This window comes from Leguminivora glycinivorella, chromosome 1, assembly GCF_023078275.1.
Source record: "Leguminivora glycinivorella isolate SPB_JAAS2020 chromosome 1, LegGlyc_1.1, whole genome shotgun sequence".
Taxonomy (NCBI): domain Eukaryota; kingdom Metazoa; phylum Arthropoda; class Insecta; order Lepidoptera; family Tortricidae; genus Leguminivora; species Leguminivora glycinivorella.
Window position 1 is genome coordinate 22,679,144 of NC_062971.1, and position 26,830 is coordinate 22,705,973.

General features: G+C 36.9%; 1 protein-coding gene across 1 annotated transcript in view; it reads right to left on the minus strand.

Moving 5' to 3' along the window:
* The window catches only part of LOC125227767, a 50,397-nt gene extending 33,259 nt beyond the window's left edge, over window positions 1-17,138 (minus strand). The window contains exons 1-2 of the mRNA XM_048132093.1: window positions 17,032-17,138; window positions 16,708-16,840 (exon numbers count right to left, since the gene is read on the minus strand). Of these exons, the coding sequence (XP_047988050.1) occupies window positions 16,708-16,728 (21 nt within the window). The 5' untranslated portion in view covers window positions 16,729-16,840; window positions 17,032-17,138. The remainder of the gene's footprint in view (window positions 1-16,707; window positions 16,841-17,031) is intronic.
* Window positions 17,139-26,830: the final 9,692 nt, after the last annotated feature.

The window sequence follows — 26,830 nt, forward strand, 5'->3', positions numbered from 1 at the left end:
TCAAGTGTGAACTAACATTGCAACAGAGTGACATAACCCGCTGGACATTGTACTACCATCTTGTGCTCATTATGGTCATTTGCATACCGCTAATGACATAAAACAAAAAGGTTTAGATTAGATCCGAGAGGGCCATTAGAGACGCCTAATAAAATTATTATTAAGTAATGCCTGCACCTTATCCCAAAATAAGTACGTGTACAAATAAAATTTGACCATAAACGATTCCCATATATTCATAATGGTTTATTATTCATAATTTGGTTAGTCTAAACAAGCAAAATTTTCAGCTACATACAAAGATCTTAATTATTTTTAACTATAAATTGTCGTAACAACTATTAGTTAAGTAACCTTATCTAAATACGTGTACCTATATATTAGTACATTAACTAAACAATAAGCCTCATACATGATTGCGTCACTTTCGACATGTTTCTATATAATCACATGTAATTAAATTCGCAAATTAGCTTGACCAATCATTCACCAGCTTCAAACTGGAGCAGAGATTTGATAAACGTCATACCGCGACCTTGAAACTAATTTGGACTATATATCTACCGTATGCGGGAGATTTGACTCATTATATTTGAAAAAAAAAAAAAATGAGATACCATTATTAAATACATAATACTTGTACCAATTAAGTTTGCGGGCTACGAGTACAATCAAAGTCAAGGTCAATTGGCTCTACCGGCTATAGGCAACCGGCGGCTGTGATTTGGGCCCGAGGCTCTTGGAAATGTTCAGAGGCATATTTATCCGTAGCGTTTATCAAATTGCACTTGGTCAATACGGTAGTATTATATGTGTCCAAGGAAGGAATTTGTGTAAGGTTTAGCGGGGCAAATCCCGACTGGGGGCAATTGTAACTGATCCTTTCATTATTATACTATTAAGTTCCACGTGTATCCACTGAACATGCGTGTCATATTGTAACCAGTGGGCACTCTATTTAACAATGCAAACATGGAAAAAAATGGATCACTTGCATTTGTCCCCCAGTTGAAATTGTCCCGCTGTACCTTACTAAAATACTATGTTACGGCGGCAATCAATGTGAAAGTTACTAGGGATACATAGAACTTACGAAATTGTACAGCGCTTTATTTGTAATTTAAATAATATATGATTTACATTAACAATAAACTTGTTATAATTAGGATATAAAATATTCTAACAAGTTAATTTATGCCAAAGTAGATAAATTAACAGTAAATTACTCTGTAGATTGTATGTTACAGAAACTATTCTACAGCATCTTGCGTTAACAAGACAGTCGAATAATTACAACATTTACCAAATGTCTCGGACTTTACGAGTGTTACGACAGCCACCAATGAAAGGATCTACTACGTACGAGTATCACCCACAAGCGCCAAGTTTGTCCAGGGGACCGAATTTTAAATTTCGAATCCACGAATTCGCCATTCGGCCATTCGTAAGTCTGTGGAAAACGTCGAAATGCTATTTTTGTAAAAGGACGGCTAATAATTTTAAATCTAGTGGAAATAAGCACTCGTTTTCGATTCTATAAGTAGAATTTAAATCGTTAGTAGTGGAGATATTATTGAACGAAATTCACAAAATCAAATGGTTACCATTCAAAAATCCACTACAGACGTCACGCCACCCTGAGCCACTACAGACGTCACGGAAAATGCTAGTAATTTTTAGTCCTACTAAATGACCGTTTGGGGGCGCTGTTCAGTTTCTCCATACAATAAATGTCATTTTCGTCACCGAGTAACGTAATATTCTGCAACTTTAAATGCATACCCATAGTAGAGCTTCTGGATTGCGACATAAAATATTACTATTGGGAGCCGAGACATCAGAAGGCCTGAATACATTTTAACAAATTTATGTATCCTATAGAATAAATAACAACAGTGTTCAGTTCGTGTAAAGGATATATCGAATCGGACTAGGTAATAAATACGACAGTATTGACAAGGTGTTTTAGACAAAAAGGGCAACTCGAATGTACTCTAATATCAGAATACATCTGATGTCATTCAGTAGAGATTTGTACTTGTCCGTACTATGTACACGTAGTTACCAATACATGAGACTGATTGAAACATTTCAGTACTTCTAATAATACGGACGCTAACTATTATATACGAAGTGGAAATCACTTCTTTTACTTATTTAACTATTAGGTAAGTAAACTAGAAAATAACTAAACTATTTTGCATATTCGAAACTAATGAATAATGATCGATTTCCTTGTTGCTGAACTGGGCGTTAAAATAATGACTAATCGCTCACCAAATTACGTGAAATATGGTACAGGGCACAGGACGCATAGACAGGATGCCAATTGTTCACGGTCCATAGCTTACCGTAGCTATCTTCTCTTCCTTAGAGCCATATGCGTATCGTTCGCCTAATAATAAACGATTGTTCAGCTTCAGCCTACTTGGCCCTGCACCGATAGCATTTTCGCGCGATAAACGATAAAACATCAGGACGTCGGGATATCGCACTTACAAATAGTGCGAAAGGGACGGCCTAATTTTGCCTGCCGAATCAGCCGATTAGAGTTTAAGCTGCATTACTTATATCAGGATTTCAAATGGAACAGTTTTATTTACGACGCAGTAAAAATTATCTAGAACTCTAAGGTCAAAAAAGGTTAGGCCTCTAGATGTCTCACTTGTTGATTTGCTAACCGCTAAACACAATCCTGGTGAAAATTCAAATGTGTGTCTCAGAAGAACAATATTCACAACATCTTCATTTGTTTTTAATTCCGTTCGTGATATAAAATTCCACAAAAAGTATTCAAAGTATGTGACCTACTTTATGTATAATAAGGGTCGGTAGGTAATTATTAAGTAATAGATGTAGGAAAATCGAGGCGTGTTCATCAATTATTTGTACATATTCATGAGACACGCATGCAAATCCTTTATCAAATCAAAAAACTCATAAAGTTAATCAGTCTAGAGCAGAGCCCAACTGGGGAAGTACCTCCGCCTTACAGAAGACCGCAGCCAAATAGCACTAGACCCTACTCATAGTGTTGTGTTCCTGTCGGTGAGTAAGGCTGCCAGAGCTCAACGAGGGTGCGGTGTGCTGATGACGGGAGGACTTACGGAACTAACTTGTTCCGTCTATTGTCCTTTGAGTCGTCGGCAACCCGAACCCTCCTTGTAACTTGTACATGTACACTCCTTTTTGCTGTGTACTTAACACAGCAAAGGGGAATGTACAAGTTTCTAATGGGGTGGCAACGCGCATGTGACACTGTTTGAGTTGCAGGCGTCCGTAGGTTACGGTGACCGCTTTACATCAGGCGGGCCGTATGCTTGTTTGCCACCGACGTAGTATTAAAAAAAAAAGTCGAAAAAATTAAAAAAAATACGATCTAAGTAGGTTATAATACTACATTCATCTAATACAGTATAATATTTCCATTGCAATATAATTGATATTAGCATAAACCTACATTATTTAATCCATTTTTTTTCGACTTCTTTTTTAACAGTTAAGAGTATATTTGATTGGAATTGGCTCTACATTCCGTGATTACGAATATAAAATATTGAAAACGGATTAACCTCCATGTCAATGTCGATCAATGACTAAAAATACATGATGCTGTAGGTGTAGGCCATATAGACACGCGACAGCAGTGCCTTACCGGTTTAAATTAATGTAAGTTCTTACCAATTTAAATTACATGGAGAGATATAAGCCTCGACCATCCGTTTAAGACCGTTTTCACATTATCCGATCCGATATCGGAAGGATTTCAATAGAAAAAATCCAAGATGGCGTCTGTAATGTATGGGATATCGGTCCGACATCCGATATCGGATCGGATAATGTGAAAAAGTACTAACGCATTAGTTACAGATGTAGTGCGAAAAGCTTTTACCGGAAACTTTCGTATTTGTCATGCTAGTTCAAACAGTGTCAGTACGTCTTGTACCGAAACTGACTGAAATAGCATGACACGTTCGTACGTTTCCGTAAGAAAACAAAGGAAAATATTTTCGCACTATATACATATGCACGGATAGTATGGTCGCGCGATAAACGATAAAACGTCAGGCCGTCCTTTTCGCACATACAAATAGTGTGAAAAAGACGGCCTGACGTTTTATCGTTTATCGCGCGACCATGCTTGCCTGCCTGCATGTTTTTTAATAATCAATATTTTTTTAATGTAGGACCGATATCCCGTATATTTAAGCCACCATCTTTGAATTTTGCCTTTGGAATCCTTGCTACATCTGATATCGGATCGGATAATGTGAAAACGCACTAAGGGGGCGCTGTTCACTTTCTCACACAAAAAATATCGTTACCCGTATACGTTTTTGCATATCGCATCGCCTAAGGTATTCTACGTTGTAACGTCAAAAACACACGATTGAGGTTATGTTCTAAGATTAGCAAGGCAGAGTTGTTAAAGACCTTCCGCGCTAATGTCAGATGTTATGCAAATAATTGAGCACCTGAGCATTGAAGGAATGTATTTATTGACTGTGTTCGTCGACTGTATTAGCTTTGCAAAGGTTGTAACTCAAAAATGACATAATAAACATATATCTATCTATCTATGTTGAATTTAAAAACAAGAAATAATCAAAAATAAACTCCCGCCTGTATTCCCAAACGGGTAGTTAGAGCACATGAAACTGCTCAAGTTTCAGTGCCACTCTTGGCAAAGGGGTTGACAGAAAATGAAATTGTGATATTGCAGTGACCCATCGCCCACGACACAATGAAACCCATATCTCACAGTCGACTTCTACACAACCACGGGTGGAAAGGGGGTGGTGAAATTCTAAACCCGGCACCACGCGGGGCACAGGGAAAAATATATTGTTTATAAACAATTTAATTAGGTAAACATAAACACCATTGACATTGTTGCATAATAGGCGTGTAAAATAGTGTTATGCTGTAAGACGTGACACACTAAATACGCTAAGTGGAATTGTCACCTACATACTGAAGGCTATGGCAAGTAGTACGTTGTCCCGCTGTCACGGACAATAAAACACGGCGATAGGTACTTAAAGATGTAGTTTTACGATGTGAAGACAATGTTTTGGCAAATGTAGAGAACCGCCGTTCAGCGACTACGACGCGTGAGCGTCTTCATGCTAACGAGCTATTTTTGGTCGGCTATAGACGTCGAAAGGTTTGAGGAGACCCTAAGGCCGTTTTCACATTATCCGATCCGATATCGGATGTAGGAAGGATGTAAAATGTAAGATTTATGCGCTTCCAGGTCTTCATTTATGTATTTAATAGATCATTATTACTAAAAAACGATATAAAACGCAAAAAATGCGGATTTAATGCCGATGGCACTCTCCTACAACAGTTTTTGTCCGAGGCACCATGGAACTGCCGATATCGGCAGGACGCTTCCGACATTTTTTGGCATGCCGGACCCCCCGCCAGTTGTCGGCCGATAATATTTGTTTGTGTGCGTATATAATGTATGTATACGTTTGTAGTAGTGTGCGTGACAAAAATGGCGTCTATTAAACAGCTGCTAATGATCGAAATTCAAATTAGTTGACAATTTCCATTGAAAAAAAAGGTTGTAATGCATCGGTCCGAATTGCGGATACTAGTTTTTTTATCTTTTAGTAGATATAGTTGAATGTAAAATTAATTATTTTGCCTGACACTCTGAGTATTTTTTATGCTCGTTATTTTAATTTTACAATATAATATTTAGGATATAGTGCTTATAATTATTAAATATAAAACATTTTTTTAATATTTTTTGATACAAAATCATACTTCATTGATTTGGAACAATGCGTTTTATCGGACCGACATCCGACACTATCGCAAGCGTTTATCGGATGTAGGATGTCGGTCCGACATCCGATATCGGATCGGATAATGTGAAAACGGCCTAAGAGGCTAAGACAAGATCTAACCAAATCATACATTTAGTCTAAGTGACAAGATCTAACCAAAAACAAACATAGAGCTGATTGTGATATGACTTTGGATAAGTAAATTTATTAAAGCAATAAATACACGTGCTGAAGTCATTTAATGAATAAACACGATAGCGACAGCGATATGATGATACATTATTAAAATTCTGCGCCTACTAGATACTTGAATTCATAAATATTTAAAAAAGTTAAACTACATATTTCTTGTAAGGTTTATCTGTTATGCTACACTAATAGTTATGTTTACCTGGCCTACTTAGTTAAGTGAATATTTAAATAAAACTGAGTAATATCAATTTGTTTCTAACTCAGTATAAAACTAAATGTCACACGGCTTTGGTCCCCGCGATATAAATTCCCGCAAATAAGTACCGCATTAATAATCTCTTACATCGGGCGCTAAATGTTTTATTTGCATATAAATAAAGGTTAACGATATTGTAGGAACTGTTACGTTGAAACACTTCCATTCTGCGTTGGAGACAAAGCGGTGTTCGTGGTAGGTTGCGCCCAGGCCGCGTAGACAAGTTGCCAATCGTTCAAACTTCAAGCTCCGTGGCGTAGAGTTTGACAGTTATGTCTCTTTATCGCCTTTTCGTATTAGTGCGACGGAACCAATTTCATATCCTCCGTCACGATTGGCATCTTGTCTAAGCAGCCAGTTCAGTCGCCATGCAACTAACGTCTGCATTAGGCCACTCCTACATATTTAGAATCATTTGTACTGTTACACGGTTATGAATTATGAAGTAGTTTCGATCTCATTACAGACTATTATAAAATTGCTCTAAAATAGGTACCTACAAAAAGTGATAGAAGGTCAGACATACGCCAATGAAACCATTGTTATAACTTATAATATTAAAATAATACTTATAATTGTGCTCAGTGACAAAATGATAGATTTGTATTATGTAAAGAGCATGGTGTTTTATTGATATTAATGATCTTATAAATAGCGAAATAAAATCACCGCACATTTTTTTTGTTTCTTTCAGTTATTCGGTTGTATGTCCTTACAATTTCCCACGACATGAATATAAAATGTATGATATACGTAACCTTCAATAAAGTACATCTACTTTAAATGAGACTGGTTATAATTATGCAGTGGAGCGCCCACTTATTATAAATAAATCGTAACCCGAGACATATTGTGGTTTGTTATTTAAATGGAAAAGCAATTTCGTCACGGAGTGTTCCGCATTCTGCCGGCTCCGGGCAATGGTGGTAGCGGATTTCGTATACCCGGATTCGAATTTATGATCAATATTATTTTAACCACTGTGGTTGAGTTCAATAAGTTAAGGCTGTATAATTTAATTGCACTATTTAAATGGGTAATTTAAAAGCTTCTGTAAAGTCAAACTAGTAATTTATTTGCTAAACCATTGCATATATGAAAATGAAAATGAAATGAAAATGAAATATTTATTTTTCAAGTAGGCATATTACAATGCGCATATGAACGTCAAATAAAGCTACTGCTGCTACTATAAAACTTAGAAGTGCATCCGTTTGGATAATAATAGTATTTTATGCAACTGGCGTTTAAAAGACGTCAAAGAAGACGAGTGGAGTGAGTAACAATTTGAGGCGAAGCCGAATTAAACACCGTTGCATACAATACTTTTTCTACGACCATGCGCTTACTTTTTAATAGTTTTCTAGAATAATTTTCGTGAAATTCACTGTTTCCTGTAGGAAGACGAAGGCCTTTTCTCTGTTCCTGCACTCAACCTGTCGCTCGCACTCCCCCGCGCCGCCAACAGCCCCCGGCCGGCTCCCCGTGCACCCACGCCATATCCATTAAAGGCTTCCTAACAATGCGTTCATAGCTATAACCTATGCGTGGGTGCGCGGGGAGCCGGCCGGGGGCTGGCATTTTCTTTGTAGGGTTTTAAAGATCTATGCACACCACTGTAAATGATGAATTACACTAGGGGAGTAGAAATGTACGAATATTTCAATCGCTGAATTTCGTGTTGCGCTGCCTACTCAGTTGCTTTTGGCAACTCTTGTTACCAGCTATTTTTTTGATAATAAAGTCCACTGAAAATTTTAGTGCTGCTACTTGGTATTTAAATTCAACTTATATAATTGAAAACGAGTAGTCATTACCACTAGATTCTCAATTTATATGTACGATTTTTTTTTAATATACGTAGTGTTTTGTTGTGTTCCACAGACTTTTTTTGAACCGAGCGTTCGAACTTCAAAATTCAACGAGTAGGTATAGGTAATTCCACGGAGGTTGAAGTGAATGATAACACACACAGCTAAATGAAGATTAGTACTGATTGCAAAAAAATGAATGAATGAAATGAGTGAGTGAATGTAAAAAAACTATCAATATATTTTTGAAAAATATTATTATTTATTGATAGACTTATCATTAATGGTATTAAAAGCAGAAATGGTATTATCCGGTGAACTTTATAGCTCATATGAAATTTCACTTCCAAATAATTATTCAGCTATCGATATATTTTGTATCGGAAGGATGTCCCTATGTTAATTGACGTATTGCTACTGCGACTTCTATGTCTGCTAATAAGTACCTAATGAAAAAATAGGTAAACACCATTTTAACAGCTACGATGATAAAATAAGGCAATCTAATAAAATATCTTTGATTTCTACGATTAATATTACAATCATAATCTGACAATTAATTAATCACATACGAGATATTTTATTTTCTGCTTTGTTTGAAAATTATTCTATAGACGTAATTCTTAACATAATAATAGAAACTTTTTGGTCTTTCTTGCAATTCACTGTTGAATCTGCAGTCGGTACACGGTAAGAACACTAATTTCAAAATCTCGTTGTCTTTACATGACAGTGTTATAGTGTGCGTGGCCTCAACTGAGTTGAAACTACCTATAGATGAAAACGGTTACTGCAACTGATACAAGAAAAATAGATAGAAGCAAAAAGATCCTTGTATTAACGGTCGTAAATCTGACCTAACTGAAATAATTGCATAATGACATATTGGATTGGTAGCATGCACTACTAAGCACGGTAATTATAATTTTTGTATGGAACGCTATCACGTGATTGAAAATTCCAAATCGAGGTTCGAAACGAGGTTGAATCGCACAGACCTCGTAACATTTCGTGTAAATAGATAATAATTTAAGCTTCACTGTTATTTACATAACTAATATTGATAAACCTCGAAACTAATGTATGTAATTATACAAAAATAATGTTTGTACATATTATTAATTAAATTTAGCAGTGTCTAAGACATTCTTATACGAAGAAGCTCAAAATTAGCTAGTTTGTTAACTGCGACTGCCACTATTCGCTGTGGCTGCGAATTTAATAGCACGTCCTGTACAAGTGTTACTTAAAACGTCAAACTTCTATGAAATTATGATGTCCTTACATGCTACGTGACCGTAATGGATAAATACCGTTTTATATTTGCTTAACATTTTCACAGCCTGTGTTGTCTATATCGCTGCAACAGTAGCTTGATATTTCTTATCAACATACACGAGTCGGAATAAAACGGGAACGCTTTATGTATAGCGCGTTTTCCCATCGTTTCGCTTGGACAAAGGGAGTTGGACATCAAATCATCTCATGAGCTGATCCTACTTCATATTACTGCACTTATTACAAGTACAAGGTTATAGTTACATTAGTCACTGCAAATATCTATAAAAGCTGTCATGACCTCACATATCACACGATTATTTTGATATGCCGACGACATAAGGAACAGAGCGTCACAGCCTCCACATTCCGCCGATAAGCCCGTAAGGCAAGGCACACATGAGACGATAAATTGTCTCGTAACAGCAGTCGGAAGGCGGAAGCGGACCGGTCCGGCACGCGTCGCGCGCAAGTCATGTGTGCGTGTGCGCAGCCTCGCCGCGGTTAAAGGCTGAATCTAGGATTAAACGAGATTCTTTGATAAAATTATTGAAATTAATTGCAATATCAAATAATGATTAGCAAGGCTGAAAACCGGCGGAAAAACGCCCGTTAATTGGAAATACAAATTTCGAAATGGCGGGCGTTTTTCCGACGACTATGAGTTAAACTTAATTACCTATAGCTTTATATTATTATTAGTCTATCAGTATTTTATAATATTAGTATCTGAAATTTAATTTCGCAAGTTTACCTTATATAAATATTTGTCTGGTGGCCCCGCGTATATGCGTAAGCGTCCTCCTAGACAGGTCCCATTCATGGTGGAGGTGCAGACTGCAGCCGCAACGCCTTTTTATGTCACCCGCCCGCCCGGTTTTCCGTTATGTAATATGTATTATATATTCCATTTTTAAAGAAAATTATGGTCACCCGTTGACCACGAACGCTGTAAAGAGTTCGAAACGTCGGGATGTATTTTAAATTCATTATACGCGATTTAATCCGTTTCCATAGTTTTATTTCAAAATTATGTAGGTTAAATAATTTTCTTCTTCAGTTACCTACTCTTGGTAAAACTCGTAAGTATGTAGTCAAAATGGTAATCAGGTAAGAATCAAAAGTAGGGTGATAAATTTATTAAACTTTCGATGTGCGTTGTCCATAACTATACTGCTTAAGTAGGTTCTATACAATAATAAATTAAACTATTTAAGACTACAAATATTTCAAAGTTTAAGTTAATCGATTTACGGGCATATTAGGAGCCGAGAGATATTTAATTGATCGTAAATCAAAGAGGTCACGTACTACGGCGAACTTTAGTACCTTGCACTTAGTCTTACAATCTATAATCCCATAAATGAGTTAGTACTAAAAATGTTTATTATTATTTGAAAATGATCATAATCTGTAATCTGGTCATGAATAATATGTACTTATATTTAGGTACTTTATAATTCCTGTAAGTGTCCTTTATCACTGTTATTGAGTGTATCTATCTAGCAGCAGCGGCTGGTCCATACAAGCCGATTCCCACCGGCTTGCCTAAAATTGATTACTAGAAAAGTACCTAATGTTAAGGTAGGCTTCTTTTTGCTGAGTGTTGCCTAGCAGAAATTTTCACCAGCCCCCACTGCTATCTAGTGTAGTTAGAATAACCAGCTACAGTAGCTAAGACCACAATTATAATTATTTCGTGCGCTTCATGGTAATCTCGATATTACGTGATTTTATATAGAAAATGTGATATCAGACACAAGGCTAGCAATTATGTAAATGCACAATGACAAGGTCTGAATCGACATTAAAGCGATATAACAAGTGCACATTTAGATTCGCCTTGACTCGTATACTGCTTGTTAAAAAGAGGAAGTGAGGATATGTCACAATACTTCTATTCACAATTACGTGGCAGCCGTGAGGTCGCCATTGATGGCGCCGCAAAGAGGTCTGTGAACTTGTTTACTGATCTTGACAATTCTTAAAAGATTGCAGGTCTGATAATTACACCGCAAACAATTCTTGACTGACAAAGAAGTACACTTAGAACATACATGTATTCTTAGACCCCGTCACACAAACTTTTAAATTCACTCAAATGTAAGTCATTCTTAACTATAATAGACTCTTATTTCCGGTAAATTCGGCATACTTTGCATCATAGAGGAATAAGTACGGAAAGAGATGTAACTCCATACATCAGTAAATGCGAGTTATTTGTAGTGACATCTAGCGTCAATCATGCGTCAAATAGCGTAAATTATCAGTACCACTACTCGTCACTGGTGTCAACAGTGTCTCGTCTGCCAAAAAAATAATATTAAAACAGTTTACAACTTACCTCTATATTACAAGCAGAAGGAATTGAAAACAAAATACTGATTAATACTATTGTAATATTTATTAGCTAAAAATTGTTGAGCATTAGACTTTAGTTGGTTCATAATAAATGAAAAGAAATGAAATGAACTTTTCGTTCGTCGCGACATCTATTGACAAGTAGCAGTACTGATAATGTACGCTATTTGACGCGTGATTGAGGCGTGATGAGATAGATGTCACTACAAATAACCCGCATTTACTGATTACAACTATTTCCTTATTTATTACTCTATGCTTTGCATACATACATCATACCATATTATGTAGAGCTTATGTTACAGAAGCTTTTTGATGGTCGCTTTTCGCCGCGTAATGCGAAATATTTGAGCACTTAGGCTTGCGCAACTGTCTGGCCGCAGCCGTGCCATTAAAGTCCTATTATTTAGCGCAAAATATTATAGATTGTAAGGACGTAGATAACTTTCGACAGCGCATATACCATTTCGGTTCTATGACGTTTAAAGTAGGTACGAAATTGCCACGTGTAGATATTTCAGTGCTTAACTATGCTAATTGGTAACTATTAGGAAAATTACCTATTGTTAAGTAGATGCTATAAATTTTGAATGTCTTAAAATTTACAACTTGACAGATAATGTTAAGATAACTACGTCAAATATTAGCTCTAGATATGATATGAATCTAATACCATACTTATGTCATTGTCAAATGAGACATTTTTGTTTGAAGTATCCGAAATATCCGATTCATATCGTAAGTAGAGGAAATATTTCACGAATGTTAAAGTTCGAATCGCGCCGATCCTTTCAATTATAAACTCTGTTGACGCTGAATATGGAGTTTTAGTATATAAGGTACAGGGCCTCCCAGTCGGGACAACTCCCAGGCAATTGTAACTGATCCATTTATTCCATTATTACACTATTAAGTTGAGTTAACCACATGTATCCACTGAACACGCGTGCCATATACAGCGTGTGTATTCCATACGGGCGAATATCTTAATGACGATTAGTATCGGATCTAAGGAGCCCAACGACATGATTTTTTTTAATAGGCGAGATATTTTTTTTTCATACATAATAATTCAGCACGCAATGTATTATGTCCACATCAATTAGCGTACCTACCTAAACGTCATTACGACATGACGTTTATGTCATGTCAAATTAATTGGATGGTGTACATTGCTGCTTGGCCAGATTTCAAAAATTAATTACTATTAATTAATAACACTTTTTAACAAAATCATTATCCTATACAATTCGTACCATCGGATACTATTACTGGGTACATTATTCGCCCGTATGGAATCCACACGCTGTATAACCAGTGGACACTCTAATTAATGATGCAAACATTGTAAAACATGGAAAAAATAATTCCCTAGTCAAAATTACCCCGCTGTACGCTGTGAGTGTGCACGGGAAAACGTCCCAGTTTGTCGATTTCTATAAAGCCGCTTTACCTTAATGGTAACCGACAAAGTGGGACGTTTTACTAAACACACTCACATATTATGCCGGTTCCCTATACATATTTCGGAATACTAGTATGTGCCCTCTTCAGAGTAACTGACGTTCTTGAGTTTCATTAAAGTCATCCCACACACAATGGCAACAACTTATAATAATTAAATAACCTTGCAATAACTGTCATAATTCTGTGAAAATGTTTAAATTCAATTAACTGAATCGTTAAAAAAAAGTTATAGCTTTTTGCCACTTATTGTTAAAACATAGACTTACTCGATAATTAAAGGCCCGGAACTTGATTAAAAATTCAGGAAAAAAATCGTAAAGATTATTACAAAATGGGTCGTTCACCGTACAGCGTGGTGTCCCGAAGGTCGCTTTTTGCGTGCCGCGGTCACAAGCCCGGCTGATGATCGCGGTAATGTGCGAAACACAGCGTTCGCAATTAACGTGAGAAATGCCTTCGTGATTGTTTGATAACGCCGCCCTTGGCCGTAATAAATCAAAGATTTTGTTAAAGACTCACTCGTGGCTGTAGGTAATACGAGTATATCTCAGTTCAATCCAATACTCAACTCAACACCTATGAAATACTTAGCTTTCTTCTGTTTCCTTACAGCCTAGTGTTACTAACTATAAGTTCTCTGGTCACCAATCACACGCATGTTCATTATAATATTAAAATATTTGGATTAGTTGAAATTACCCGCCAGTTGAAATTGTGCCCCTGTACATTAGAGAAAAACTCTAAAAACTATAAAAAAAGCTTGTCAAAAATACGTACGTATTTTTGTACGGAACCCTCGATGTAAGTCCGACACACACATGACCGGTTTAATATATGTATTAAGTGTACAACGTAATCACAGACAATGAAATGCAATCTCAACTAAACTAAAAATAGTAATTCACATGTCTCGATATACGGTCGAGTCAAGTCAAGTTTAATTAATCGTGAGATGAACGAGCTTGCTCAACAAGGAAGCACCTGAGTGATATAACGTCCAGAGAGGCTGTAGCTAAGTCTAACACATTCGGTATTGCAAAGATTTCAAAGGTATGGATAAGGCAATTCATACGATAGGCCTTATGGTGGAACGCTACAATGCTATTAGTTGATGAGTACGCATCGCTCGCGCGATTGCTCGCATCTACTGCACGCTTGGCTCGCATTCATGCACAACGGAGTCAATGATGCCACTGAATTGACACCATTTCTAGTGCCCGTATGTCACGTCCTTATGAAGTAATATATATGTCAATGGGTTATTATGTTTCGCGAGCTGTTATTTCGAATCATTAAATTCTCTTGCTGAAGCTATTCATCAAACAGATCGTTTACTGGTTTCAATTCATAACATCATCGCGTTAATAAATACCAATGTTATAGATTTCTAATAAATTAAACTGTTAAACGACTATTGTTATAATATTTACAGTTCCATGTGTTCTTATACTTCTTATTTAAACCCGATTGATTGATGTCTAGTATATTATGATGATAGCTGTTTCCTAATTGGTTAAAAAACCAAATGTCTAAGTATAACTTTCGACTAGAACTCGAAACATTAAATAACCGGTAGTATTTGTTCATATTTAAGGATTAATTATCATATTTATGAAAGATGACAGGTCAAACAGTAGATGTTACAGTATGTTCTTGCCTAATCCTTGAATGTAGCCGCGTCCTAATCTACAAAGGCGAATCGATAAAATTGCAGACATTATGTTTGCGATTTCAACAGACTGCAGCTTACGACCAAGTTGAAGATGAAAGTTAATAGCTGTTTACCTGATAAAGTGAAATACTTGCAAATACCGGTTCAATGTGATATAACTTTATCAGATGATTTCAAATAAACTACACGCAAATTATTTCAATCAAAATTAAGAATTTTTAGGTAATTAGCAGCTGATACTTTCCGAAGGTAATTAGCAGCTGATACTTCACGAGCACGAGCAGGCCTCTAACCCCCGCCCATCTGGGGGAGCATACACCTGCCATGTGTGCGGACGAGGGATCCTCTCTCGAATTGGGCTATACAGCCACGAACGTAAGTGTCGCAAGGATGCTGCTTGAATCATCTGTTATAGATGCAAAGGCCTGTTATTACTTTCCGAAGGCAAATCAATTTTGACGTCTCGTCTGACCGTAGGCTGTGACCCAGTCTAAGATGATATTGAAGGTATACTCGTTTCGAATTCCGATCCCGATATGAGCAGTGCAAGGAAATATGTGATAGACATGGGACATCGGATATTTATTCCCGAGTCATAGCTGTTGTATATACCTATTAACAAGGTACCTACATACAACAGCTACATGACCGTTCAGGACCGAGACCGGGAATATGTAATAGGTATCTTTGTGTGAGTACTCTGAGTACCTACCGCAAGAGCCTTCTGGTGATTCCTGTAAGGTTTTCAATTTGTGTAGTTTTCCCTATTTACTTAATTTAAAAGATCAGTTCTAATCTACGACTACCTATGTTCAGTTCAGCAAATGAGTACTTCTGAGTTCGCTGGTCACGTCCGCATAAAGATTTGCTAAACAATTGACTTGGGTCATGTAATTGCTCAGCGGTGTACGTTTATGGGGAATTTAATGGTGCGATAAGGTGGCATTTTACACGACAAGCGAATTAAGAAATTTGTTCCATATAACCAGTTTAGGACCTATTTTGTAAGGCGATGCATTGTAGCCAGATCGTCCGATATGCGCTACTTAATTGTGTACTTATACGGTTATGTTTTAGTAAAAACAGTAACTATAAAGGAACATCGTAAGTTATGTATCCAGGAATCTATTAGAATCTTCCGTATGATTTTGAAATCCTTATTGTCTTGCTTACATTAGAGTGAGGATGTAGTCTAGTGAGATTGCCGATAATGCACAGACGGGCCAAGCGATACTATCGTACCTTGCCGTTAACTGGTAGCTACTTACTGCGGGTGAGCAATAAAGATCGCTTACTATCCTTATCGCAATCTGGTTAATGCTTTATTTTGACGCGTTGACAATCAATTAGTTTTGTTGCTCAGTACAAGACAAAATATTAATCTTAACTTTGCGTAACGTAAGCTCGCGTATTTCGCAAGATACCTACTTTCGAGATTTCCATACGATTATTGAAATGATATCGCAGTATCATCGGGCAACACAGATCCTTGAGAATTTTAAATTCATCACGGCTATTTCCCACACTCTTTTAAGATACTTTGAGGGATTTCACACGTACGCCATTACGATATAACTACACCGCATTAACCGAAATGATAAACTATTATTTTTATTGGATCAATTTACTAGTCCCGTAATTTTAAACGAAATATAGCATCTGCAACCGCATGAATTTATAGAGGTAATGCGAATATATTGCACAAATGCTGTCGAAAACCTTGTTTACGATGCTCGCGATGTAAGTATTCCAAATACTATTTTTAGATAATTTCGGCTATTTTGCAAAATTAGCAAAATATTCACGATTCCGAAATGTGATAATTACGATTAAAATGAGTAAATTTAAATAATGATGTAAACTTACGATTCTGATGTAATTGGTCATGTTGCGGATGGACACACTGTCACTGAGTGGAGCGCGCGGGCACGGGCAGGCTGGAGCGGAGGCAACGCGGGCGCACTGGGCTGGACCGTCGGCGACTGACGCACGCGGCGGCCTGCAACGGTCGGTGGTGGTAGAAGGTACCAATGCCGCACAAACATACAACAATTTTCTTAATAGATCACGTATCTATGCGCACAGAAGCGAATCACGTGGTTTCGTAACTTTTCAGTGCACGCACGCGACCTTGGCAGTGCTGGGTCGGAATTTTAATTAACGTTACAAAAGTTTATTTTAAGTACGTACTGTTTTGCGTACGGTTGGCGGAGGGCGCTGGTCGGCAGTAAGCGCTTCAGCGGCGACAACTGGTTATATAGGTTAAGCGCGGCCTCGTCGTGCGGGAAGTGTCTCGCGGCTCTGGGAGCGCGCGCCCGCCCCCGGGCCACGTCCGCCCGCCCCAAATCTGCGACATTACCTACCCTTACAAACCCCTAAAACCAAGTTTTTTTTAAATACCAACTTTCTGCTTGAATACAAAACTTAAGTAAGACAATGTAAACATTGCATATATTAACTAATACAGTAAGTATGCGCATTTACATTCATTAAGTAACTGGTAACTTAGTTCTAGCGATTATTTAATTTATTTTATTTGTTAGCCTGTTGTGTCCCACTGCTGGGCAAAGGCCTCCCTCTCTTTCTTCCACGCGTCTCGGTTTAAGGCAATGTTTGGCCAATCTTTTCGAAAGACGTCAAGATCGTGCCGCTATCTCCGCGATTATTTAATATCTTGTGTAAATTCATATAAAAAATTAGAACCGTTTTTAAGTCTATTATATTTCAACGTGCAATATCTGGATTTTTCCATAAACAAACTGGAACGTAAATAAAACATTATAGTTGCACGGTTTAATACCTGGGCCGGCTCATGTTAATGGGAGCGACGCGCAATCGATGTAGGCACATTAAAGTAATTACACCGTGGGTAGCCGGGTCGCTTCTGGAGGAGTGAGCCATACCGACGTGACATTTCAGTATTGAAATACAATGGGGTTGGCTGTCCGAAATACTTTACAGGTCGCACTTCTTAACCTTACCTGAATCAGAACCAAATAGTTTTTTTTTTTTTTTTTTTTATGGGATAGGAGGCAAACGAGCAGACAGGTCGCCTGATGGTAAGACATTTGATTTAGATTCTATGATGATAGCTTTTTTTAACCCCCGACGCAAAAACGACGGGGTGTTATAAGTTTTTTCAAACTTTTTTTGAAAATACAAAAATGTGTAAATGGGCTGAACAAATTTTTAAGCGCCCATAGCCAAAATATTTGTGAGTACCTACTATTACTATGTGAATAAGACTCAAAGTCAATAAAGTACAAAGCTAAGTGAATTCGCCTAATGTGAACTGCGTATCGTTAAAGAATTCTGTGAGCGTAGCCGAATGCACAAACGCTCACGAAACGCTCACGATAATATCTCTTTCGTAGCTATCTATCTCTATCGCTCTTGCGTATTAGCGCGACAGAGCCAAACTACCTTTATGCGGTGTTTCGATTTCGTTTCGCTTCGCAGAAATGCCATTCGGCTACGGGGCCTGTTTTGGGTACGTAACCAAAAAATGCACAAACGCTTATGACAATATGGTTTATGGTAGCTATGTATATCTATCGCTCTTCTGTATTGGCGTGACAGAGCCACGCTGCGTTTCGATCGGCATCTAGCTTTAACGATTGTCATTTCGGCTAGGCCGTCTGAATCACCAATATCAGTCCCACCAACTCCAAACAATTTAAAAATAAAACTAATATTTTTGATTTTTCATGGAAACTCATCATCACTTTTTTTGGTTTCATGACCTCTGAAAGGCACAAGGTGTAACGAATATTTGACTACCGGTCTTGCTTAGTTGGTAGACTTGGTAGTGACGCAGCCTGTGAAGCCGTGGTCCTGGGTTCGAATCCCTGTAAGGACATTTATTTAGGTATGTGATGAACACGTTAGGTAACGTATATAACTTTGCTTAATTTGGGGCTAGGTCGATTTGTGTAAGGTGACCCTCAACCCTCAATATTTATTATTTGTTTTATTTTATATCTTAATATTATATTATTCATGGAAGGGATGGAGCTGTGACATACGAAGACCCTTGTTAATCCGTTTTCACATTATCCTCATTCCGATATCGGATGTCGGAAGGATTTCAATGGAAAAAATCCAAAATGGCGCCTGTAATGTATGGGATATCGGTCCTACATATAATAAATATTTTTGTCCTGGGTTTCCATTTAGTTGATTCCAGTTCTGAGCAACAAAAAATAAGTATTGTCAAGGGCAGTGCTTTCTTGGCTAATGGTTTTCATTATAGCGTGTTGTGGCCGGCTAATAATTTCTCCGGTGGGTGTCGTACAAGTCGACACTGGGATTTGGGTTCAATTGTGATGTGGGCGATGGGCATTTGGGCAACCTATCACTGCAATATTTAAGAGTGGCACTGAAATTTGAGCAGTTTCATGTACTTTATATATACTTTTTGTGTAGTATGTATACCTAGTCAGAGATTGCAAAATTCTTACGCTTTAATTTACACACAATGTTTTTCATCACAGTTACAATCAAAGCAAATGATACACTCATATACATAAAACTTTCATAACTCCCTACGGAAAAAGCTTTTTCTATAACTCCCGTTCCGTCTGCGTGCAATCGCACATTTACTGAAAAGTGTAAAGAAACATCTATAATTTTGAGGAAGGGGTTATTTTCTTATTTACAACACTTTATTATACATATTATGTTATACCGCTCCCTCATAACACGGTTATAAGTCTAATAAGTAAATTGATTGTAATAAATTAATAAGTATAAGTATATTCGAATACCAATTATAAAAGTTCAAGTTTAATTTGTCAAGCTTTCATATTTAAAAGGTAAGATAAGATTGAATAATCCCGTCGCGTCGCTATAAAGCTTATCATTCTCAAAAAATATTGTTTGGATATTTTGTACTTGTCTTTAGACGATATTGCATGAGAATTAAGAATCAGTGTTACAAGACGATACAAAATAAATGATCATACTAAAAGGATATTGAATAATTTGTATATAGGGCTATAAGAGTTACAGAATATATGAAAATTAATCTTTTTTTAAATTCCCTGTGTTCCTCTTACCCCACATGGCCTTAAAGTCTGTGATATAAAACTGCAACCGGTATGTCGGTACTTCCGCAATCACGTGTCAGTCGCAGTCAGCAACAGACGTGGGTGGCGAAGGTCATTGCCCCCGGCTGGGATAGCATTATGTCGTGACTACAGCCTTACAAATCCTCGAACAGGTGTCACACACACGTGGTCTCAACGTGCTTTAGGGTCCCGAATAGACCAAATCGGTAGACCTTTGACTGTGGATGATCTTATTCTGAATCGATAGGTATACTTGAATACAATAATCAAAATCAACTGCACTGGCGGGACTCTTGTTGACGTACTGAACTGAAGTTTACCTACATGAGCCACCTTGACCGAAGTTTTCTCCTAAGCTAATCACGCGCTGTACTATATTACAGTATATATTATTACATAGTTATGTAGTAAATACTACGGCTTAGAATGCACTAGGGTCACGCTACCGACGCTTACAAATTAACATTTATTTTAAATTTAAGTGTATAAAACTTATCGAATTTTCAATGATCACGGTGTTCTCGATAATGTTTTATTTATTTAAGTAATAATTTATATTTGTGTAACACTTTACAACAGCCTATCTGCTCCAGTAATATTTTTTATTGGCATAATGAACTTCTACCGCTACAAAGTTACACTTAAGGGACCGTCCACACTCAAGAGACGCATGTCCGCCGACCCGGAACGGACGTCAGCGCCACGCCGCCGCCTGAATGTAATTTTAAAAACGTCTCAGTACATTTTGTATAGGAATGACGTAAGACGCGCCCTTGGCGCGCGCCGCGCCGCCAGGGGCGCGCCAAGCGACGTCCTTTGCGCGTCCCTTGCGCGTCCTTCCTTATACAAAATGTACTGAGGAGACGTTTTTTAAATTACATTCAGGCGGCGAGGCGCTGACGTCCGTTCCGCGTCGGCGGACATGCGTCTCTTGAGTGTGGACGGTCCCTAAAGTGTTGTCAAGTTTACATTTAAGTGACCCTGTGAGAAATTATAAGGGTTGGTAAATTATAACTTGACGATCTTTTGCGTGTGGTACATAAGATTATTGATTGTTCTTTGACATAGTCAAGGGATTAGTGGAATAGACATTAGCAAGGTCACAAGATTAGACCCTGAACTGCTGTGAAGAGTCTTTGTAGAGTGTCCTTTATGACCGTCAGTATAGAACTAATTAGTGAACCCCAATAATGTTGACCACATGCACAATTGCTTGAACTGTCTCCCGGCAACGCATGACGGCCCTATTCAAAAGTTTACCGTTGTCTCTTGCATCAAACTTCAAACTGATTGATTGATTACATAAACACATAATATGCCTGTTATGCGTCGTAGAACAAAATTTTACAATGTAATTCATCTCATAAATCACATGAAAACAACCAAAATAAAGTGAACACGATCAATTTAAGTGATGTCACCCAATTAAGACATCGCAGCCAGATATCTTGCTTCCGATGCTTCCGAATATTATAAGTAGGTATATATTTTTATTGCTATTTAGTAGATTAACAATTTAAATATTTATTCTTGGAATTTTATTATAAACAACTTCAATGTTGAGGCTGTTTCATGGATGAATAAGTTATGGGTTATAATGGGACTTGATTTTTTTTTAAACGTAAAGTGTTATCATTCGACTTTATGAAGTTGGATAGCAACAAGAGGAACATTATACTATGGCATACCTTTTATTCATAGATATAGACTAACATGTGCACTCGACTGTTATTTATAACGCCGTTGCTAATGATTGATAGCATTTTATTTGTACCTTACTTATTTATCATTTTACAACATATTTTTAACTATTCATACTAATATTATAAATGGGAAAGTGTGTGTGTCTGTTTGTTTGTCTGTCTTTCACGGCAAAACAGAGCGACGAATTGAAGTGATTTTTTAAGTGGAGATAGTTTAAGTCCGTTTTCACATTATCCGATCCGATAACGGATATCGGAAGGATTTTAATGGAAAAAATCCAAGATGGCGCCTGTAATGTATGGAATATCGGTCCGACATCCGATATCGGATCGGATAATGTGAAAACGCACTAAGGGATGGAGAGTGACATAGGCTATTTTTTGTCTCTTTCTATCGCGAGCGAAGCCGCGGGCAAAAGCTATATAGTTTCTTTATAAATATGTAAATTTTATTCAACAGTACACCCTAGCACATAGGTAGATATAATTTACTACAATACATAAAATCCAATTTCAAACAAAAATACGACGACGATGTCGTTTTCTCTATGCTGTAAATTAAAAATATTTCCTTTTAACTAACACCGATTTAACAATATTTAACCGGAAGTCTCAAACAAGGACGGAAGTTATACAATAACAAAAAATCCTAGAAAACTGAATTTGCTGCTGATCTTGAACTTGAGACAGTGCAACATTGACCTGAATTTTGAATTGTATCAATGAACCGCTTATCAATTCCTCTCTTCGCTATAGTGCCTACGCGCCGTTACTGCTGAGATGACGCATCGTAGGTAAAACCACTAAGGAAATGCCGACCTTCTTCATAATTCTGTAGAACACGAACTAGAATTACGTATTTAAGATATAAACGTATTGCTTCTGTTCTGTACACATTTATTTAAAAAAAAAAGATTAAAATGTAACCTTTGGTGCGACTGTCAAACATTTGTCATTCATATATCAGTCGTTAGGTAATAAATTTAATACATGTTAAAGTTTATACAATATGGAGTAGATCTGCTACAGCATACGAGACGTTAAGTAATTAAGACCATTAAAAAAACATACGTAAAACCCTACACAGTGTACACTTACTTGTAGAGTGGCATTTGATCCCCAAGAGTGTAAAGTAATTAATTTCATACAAATGTTAACTTGATGCCCAATAGCTGGCTGGTTGAATTGACGTTTTAATGATGATTTTGAATGATAATGTTAAATATAAATATTTTCCTTCTGGGCAAAAATGTTTCACTCAGAGGCAAAATTTTTTTTAACTACGAGCCTTGAAACTCTCGCAATGCTCAAGATTCCATATTCTGACCACTCACGGAGTTGGAACATTGGAATTGTTCGCTTGCGGATTGATTGGTTGGCACGTGCTCTTAAACAAATATTAATATTAACATAGATAAACTAACAACATGATGTTTAATTTCAAGCGCACGATTTACTTAAAAATCTTTAAATATGGATTAACATAGTGTTTTATACCTGTTATTCCTAAAATTCAAAATTACCTACTTCCAAGCATTCTATGTAGCACGTAACTTCTAGAAATAGAGCAGCTAAAATAATCTGTCGCCAGGTTATGTCAGACCAACTTAACTGTGTAGCCTTCACCTTGCCTCGCTCAACCGAGACGCACAAAAACTCAGATATTTACTAAATCACTTCATAATTTGAGTATTTGGGCCAAGTTCAATGAGTCTATCGATGAGGCATGAACTTCGTTCGTGGGTTCGATTGTTTAAAGAGACAATAGCTGTAAACTATAGGTTTTGCCTAAGTGTTTAATCGCGAACAGTCATCCATTAATTTACGAGTTCTAGAATTTTACAACTACTTAATTACTTGCAAAAGATACTATTATAATTATAAAATATTCTCCAAGTTTCCTTTATAATTATAAAATATACCAATGTTGCTTTGTCTATCTATACTGCCTCCGCCTCTTCACGCTGTCAACAATTTCTTACATTATCCGATCCCATATCAATCAGATGTAAGGACCGATATCGTATACCGTATACCATTACCAGTATTAAAGGCGCTATCTTTGACATGTGCATTTGACATCCTTCTTACATCCGATATTGAATCTGATAATGTGTAAACGCTCTTAAGTAGGTACCAGTACCACCCAACTAAAATTAATGTTTTTACAGGGATAATTATGAGCTTTCAAAGAATGCCAGATATGAGGACTCCTAAAAATATGACCAGGTGGACAGCGCAACAAAAAAGGCCCAGGGCTAAACCTCGGAAAAGGTGGCTTGACTGTGTGGAAGAGGACCTGAGGAGAATGAGGAAATATACCAACTGGAGGAGGGTTGCCAGAGATCGCGACAACTGGAGGAAGATAGTGGAGGAGGCCAAGACCCACAAAGGGTTGTAGGTTGTAGCGCCATCGGAAGTAAGTAAGAAGTTTGAGCTTTCAGAAGAGACATAGGATAATTTTTAATCATCATCCCACGCCCCTAAATCCTAAATTGGAGGATCCTCTAACTATGTATAGTTAGGTGTAAAGAGTTTCATGTTCTATAGTCATTTATCATATTGTATATGGCGATCGGAAACCGGAAATATAAACGTAGGTAGGGTAAGTACATAAATAAAACATTCATTCACGCACACGTAGGTATTAATACTAGTTGGTATTATCCTAATTACGGAAGTAAGATATCATTAAGCAAGGCTTTTGCTGATAAAATGCTATCATCTAGTTCTAGGAAGATAGGACTATAGCTACAGTGAATAAACTAAATTTTATTTGTTTTCAAGGAAGTGACGAAAACAGGTTTTCAGAGCACAGAGCACTCTGTTCTGATTAAGATTAATTATTCGCCTTACCTTCATAATTATTTATAAGTAGGTAATTAGGTATGAAATGAACATTAATTAAAATAGCTACATAATTAGCTAATAATTATAGACGTTATCGACAGTATAATATATATATAATTAATATACAAATACATAAAACCATCTATTATGTAATAAATTAACAATAATTAATTTGTCCTTAAATCCATATGATTATAAGATCTGCTTTGAGTTTAACCCTGATATACGTGATGCTCAAATACTTATTACTCTTACTAGGTTTGATAACGTCATCCCATGTAAGTACAGATGTAGTGCGAAAAGGGTTTCCTTGGGAAACGTTCGTATTTGTCATGCTATTTCAGTCAGTATAGTACAAGGTGTACTGACATTGACTGAACTAGCATGACACGTTCGTACGTTTCCGTAACAATTCGAAGGCAAATCTGTTCACACTACATCTATAAGTTAATATTTTTTCACCTCACTAGCTCGGAAAGGACTTTTTTATTATTTAAAAACAGATAGCAAAATCGCATTTTATCCACAAGAGTGCAAAGAATATTTGAAATCCGAACGTGTCATTAGTTACTTTTTTAAATATAATTTCTTGTAAAGGCATCTCCCAGACAGGACAATTTTGTCCCTGTGCTTAAATTGTCTTAACAAATCATGTGATGCGAACGTAAAAATTATTTCATATCGAATTGTATCCGACTAAAAACATAAAATTCAAACAATTTTATAACATGATTCATAAGACACTTGAAATCGTACAAGAAATTGTATTTTTGACTCTTCCATTGTACTTATTCAGAACGCACCTTAAGTAACATTGCAATCTCAAAACGCGTGAAACGGAACGCACCCAAATAGATTTTTCTTCTTGATTCTTAATTTGAAACTTTTGTGGTGTCGGTCGGTGCTTCGTGGAAATTGTAATAAACGCAAATTGACTAATTTCTGTGCAATTATGTTCCAGTTTTATTGCGTGTTTCCTCGCTTTAGTGAGGTGAAAAGTTATGTGTTACACACGGGATGCAAAGTTATTTTAACTCGTGTGTATTGCAACACTCTCTACGCTCAGGATTCTATTTTTGAACTACTCGCTTCGCTCATGATTCTATTTTCGAACCACTCGCTTCGCTCGTGGTTCAACCATAGACTTCATTCGCTCGCTCGTAGTTCAACCCTAGAATCCATTCGCTAGTTCGTGTTGCAATTCCACACTCGGTTAAAATACAACTTTGCTCCCTTGTATAACAAATAACTATTTCCGCCCCTCCCTTCCTTCGTGTACTTATTTCCACCAAACATAGAATAAAAATTCGTTAATAGTATTTTATAATTTTTAGTAAGCTTTCGTCGGCCGTCCACGATGACGCGATATTTATATATACTGTCACACGTGCTAATTAAATGCTTAAAGGAAAAGAAAAACTCATTGAACCTAATACTTAATCCATTGAAATCGTATCAAATTAGTCTGGCATCAAATTACCAGGCAAGGCTGAATGTACAATTTCAGTGGATTATAAATCAAAAAGGTTAGGGTAAGGTCGTTGACAGTGGGTCGCTGGTGCACAATAGGTCACGCACACTACGACGAATCCAAATACACTATTATTAATCTATTACGCGCCATGGATACCTCTGGCCAACACGTACCTACTAGCTCAGTGCCCACGGGACCGCGCGAACAGAACGTCGTGTGCAGGTGTGAACGTGATATCACTCCGCGGGCAACATATTTACGTAAGCTGGAATTTATCGTATAATTTCGAATTGTGTGCCATTGAATATCTTGTTATCGTTTTTATTACTACCTTGATTAAAAAGCTATTGTGTGCTTTAACATTTTCCGCTGTAAATATTTTTTTGTATTTGTTTTTAATTATTTAATTTTTTTGGCGTGTGGGTTGACACTGGGTCATATGGATCAAGTACACAATGGGTTAGATTTAGTACACACTGCTATGTTACAGACTGCTGCGAAAAAGGGTCACCTGTAGAAAAGAAGGCGGAATACCAAATGAACGAGTGGAAAAAGCATTGGCTACCATTAGAAAATCTTGGAAGACTATTTTTATGTGGCTCTTACTTATGTTGTATGGTCAGAAATGTTCATTTCAGAAATATTGATCTCATAAAAGCATTTTGAGTAGTTAATTATTTATATACGCATAATAATTATTGGTCTAATTTTCTTACATTATAAAGTTTAAGTTAGATAACAACCAATATTTATTTTTGTTTTATTGTATGGCGGTTGACAGCTTGTAGTGGCCGAAACTGAAAATTCATAGAAATTAGATCTTTTAGTTAGATGGTCAGTACACCTATGTTACTAGGTTTGATATTTATTATTGACTATTTTAATAAAAAATA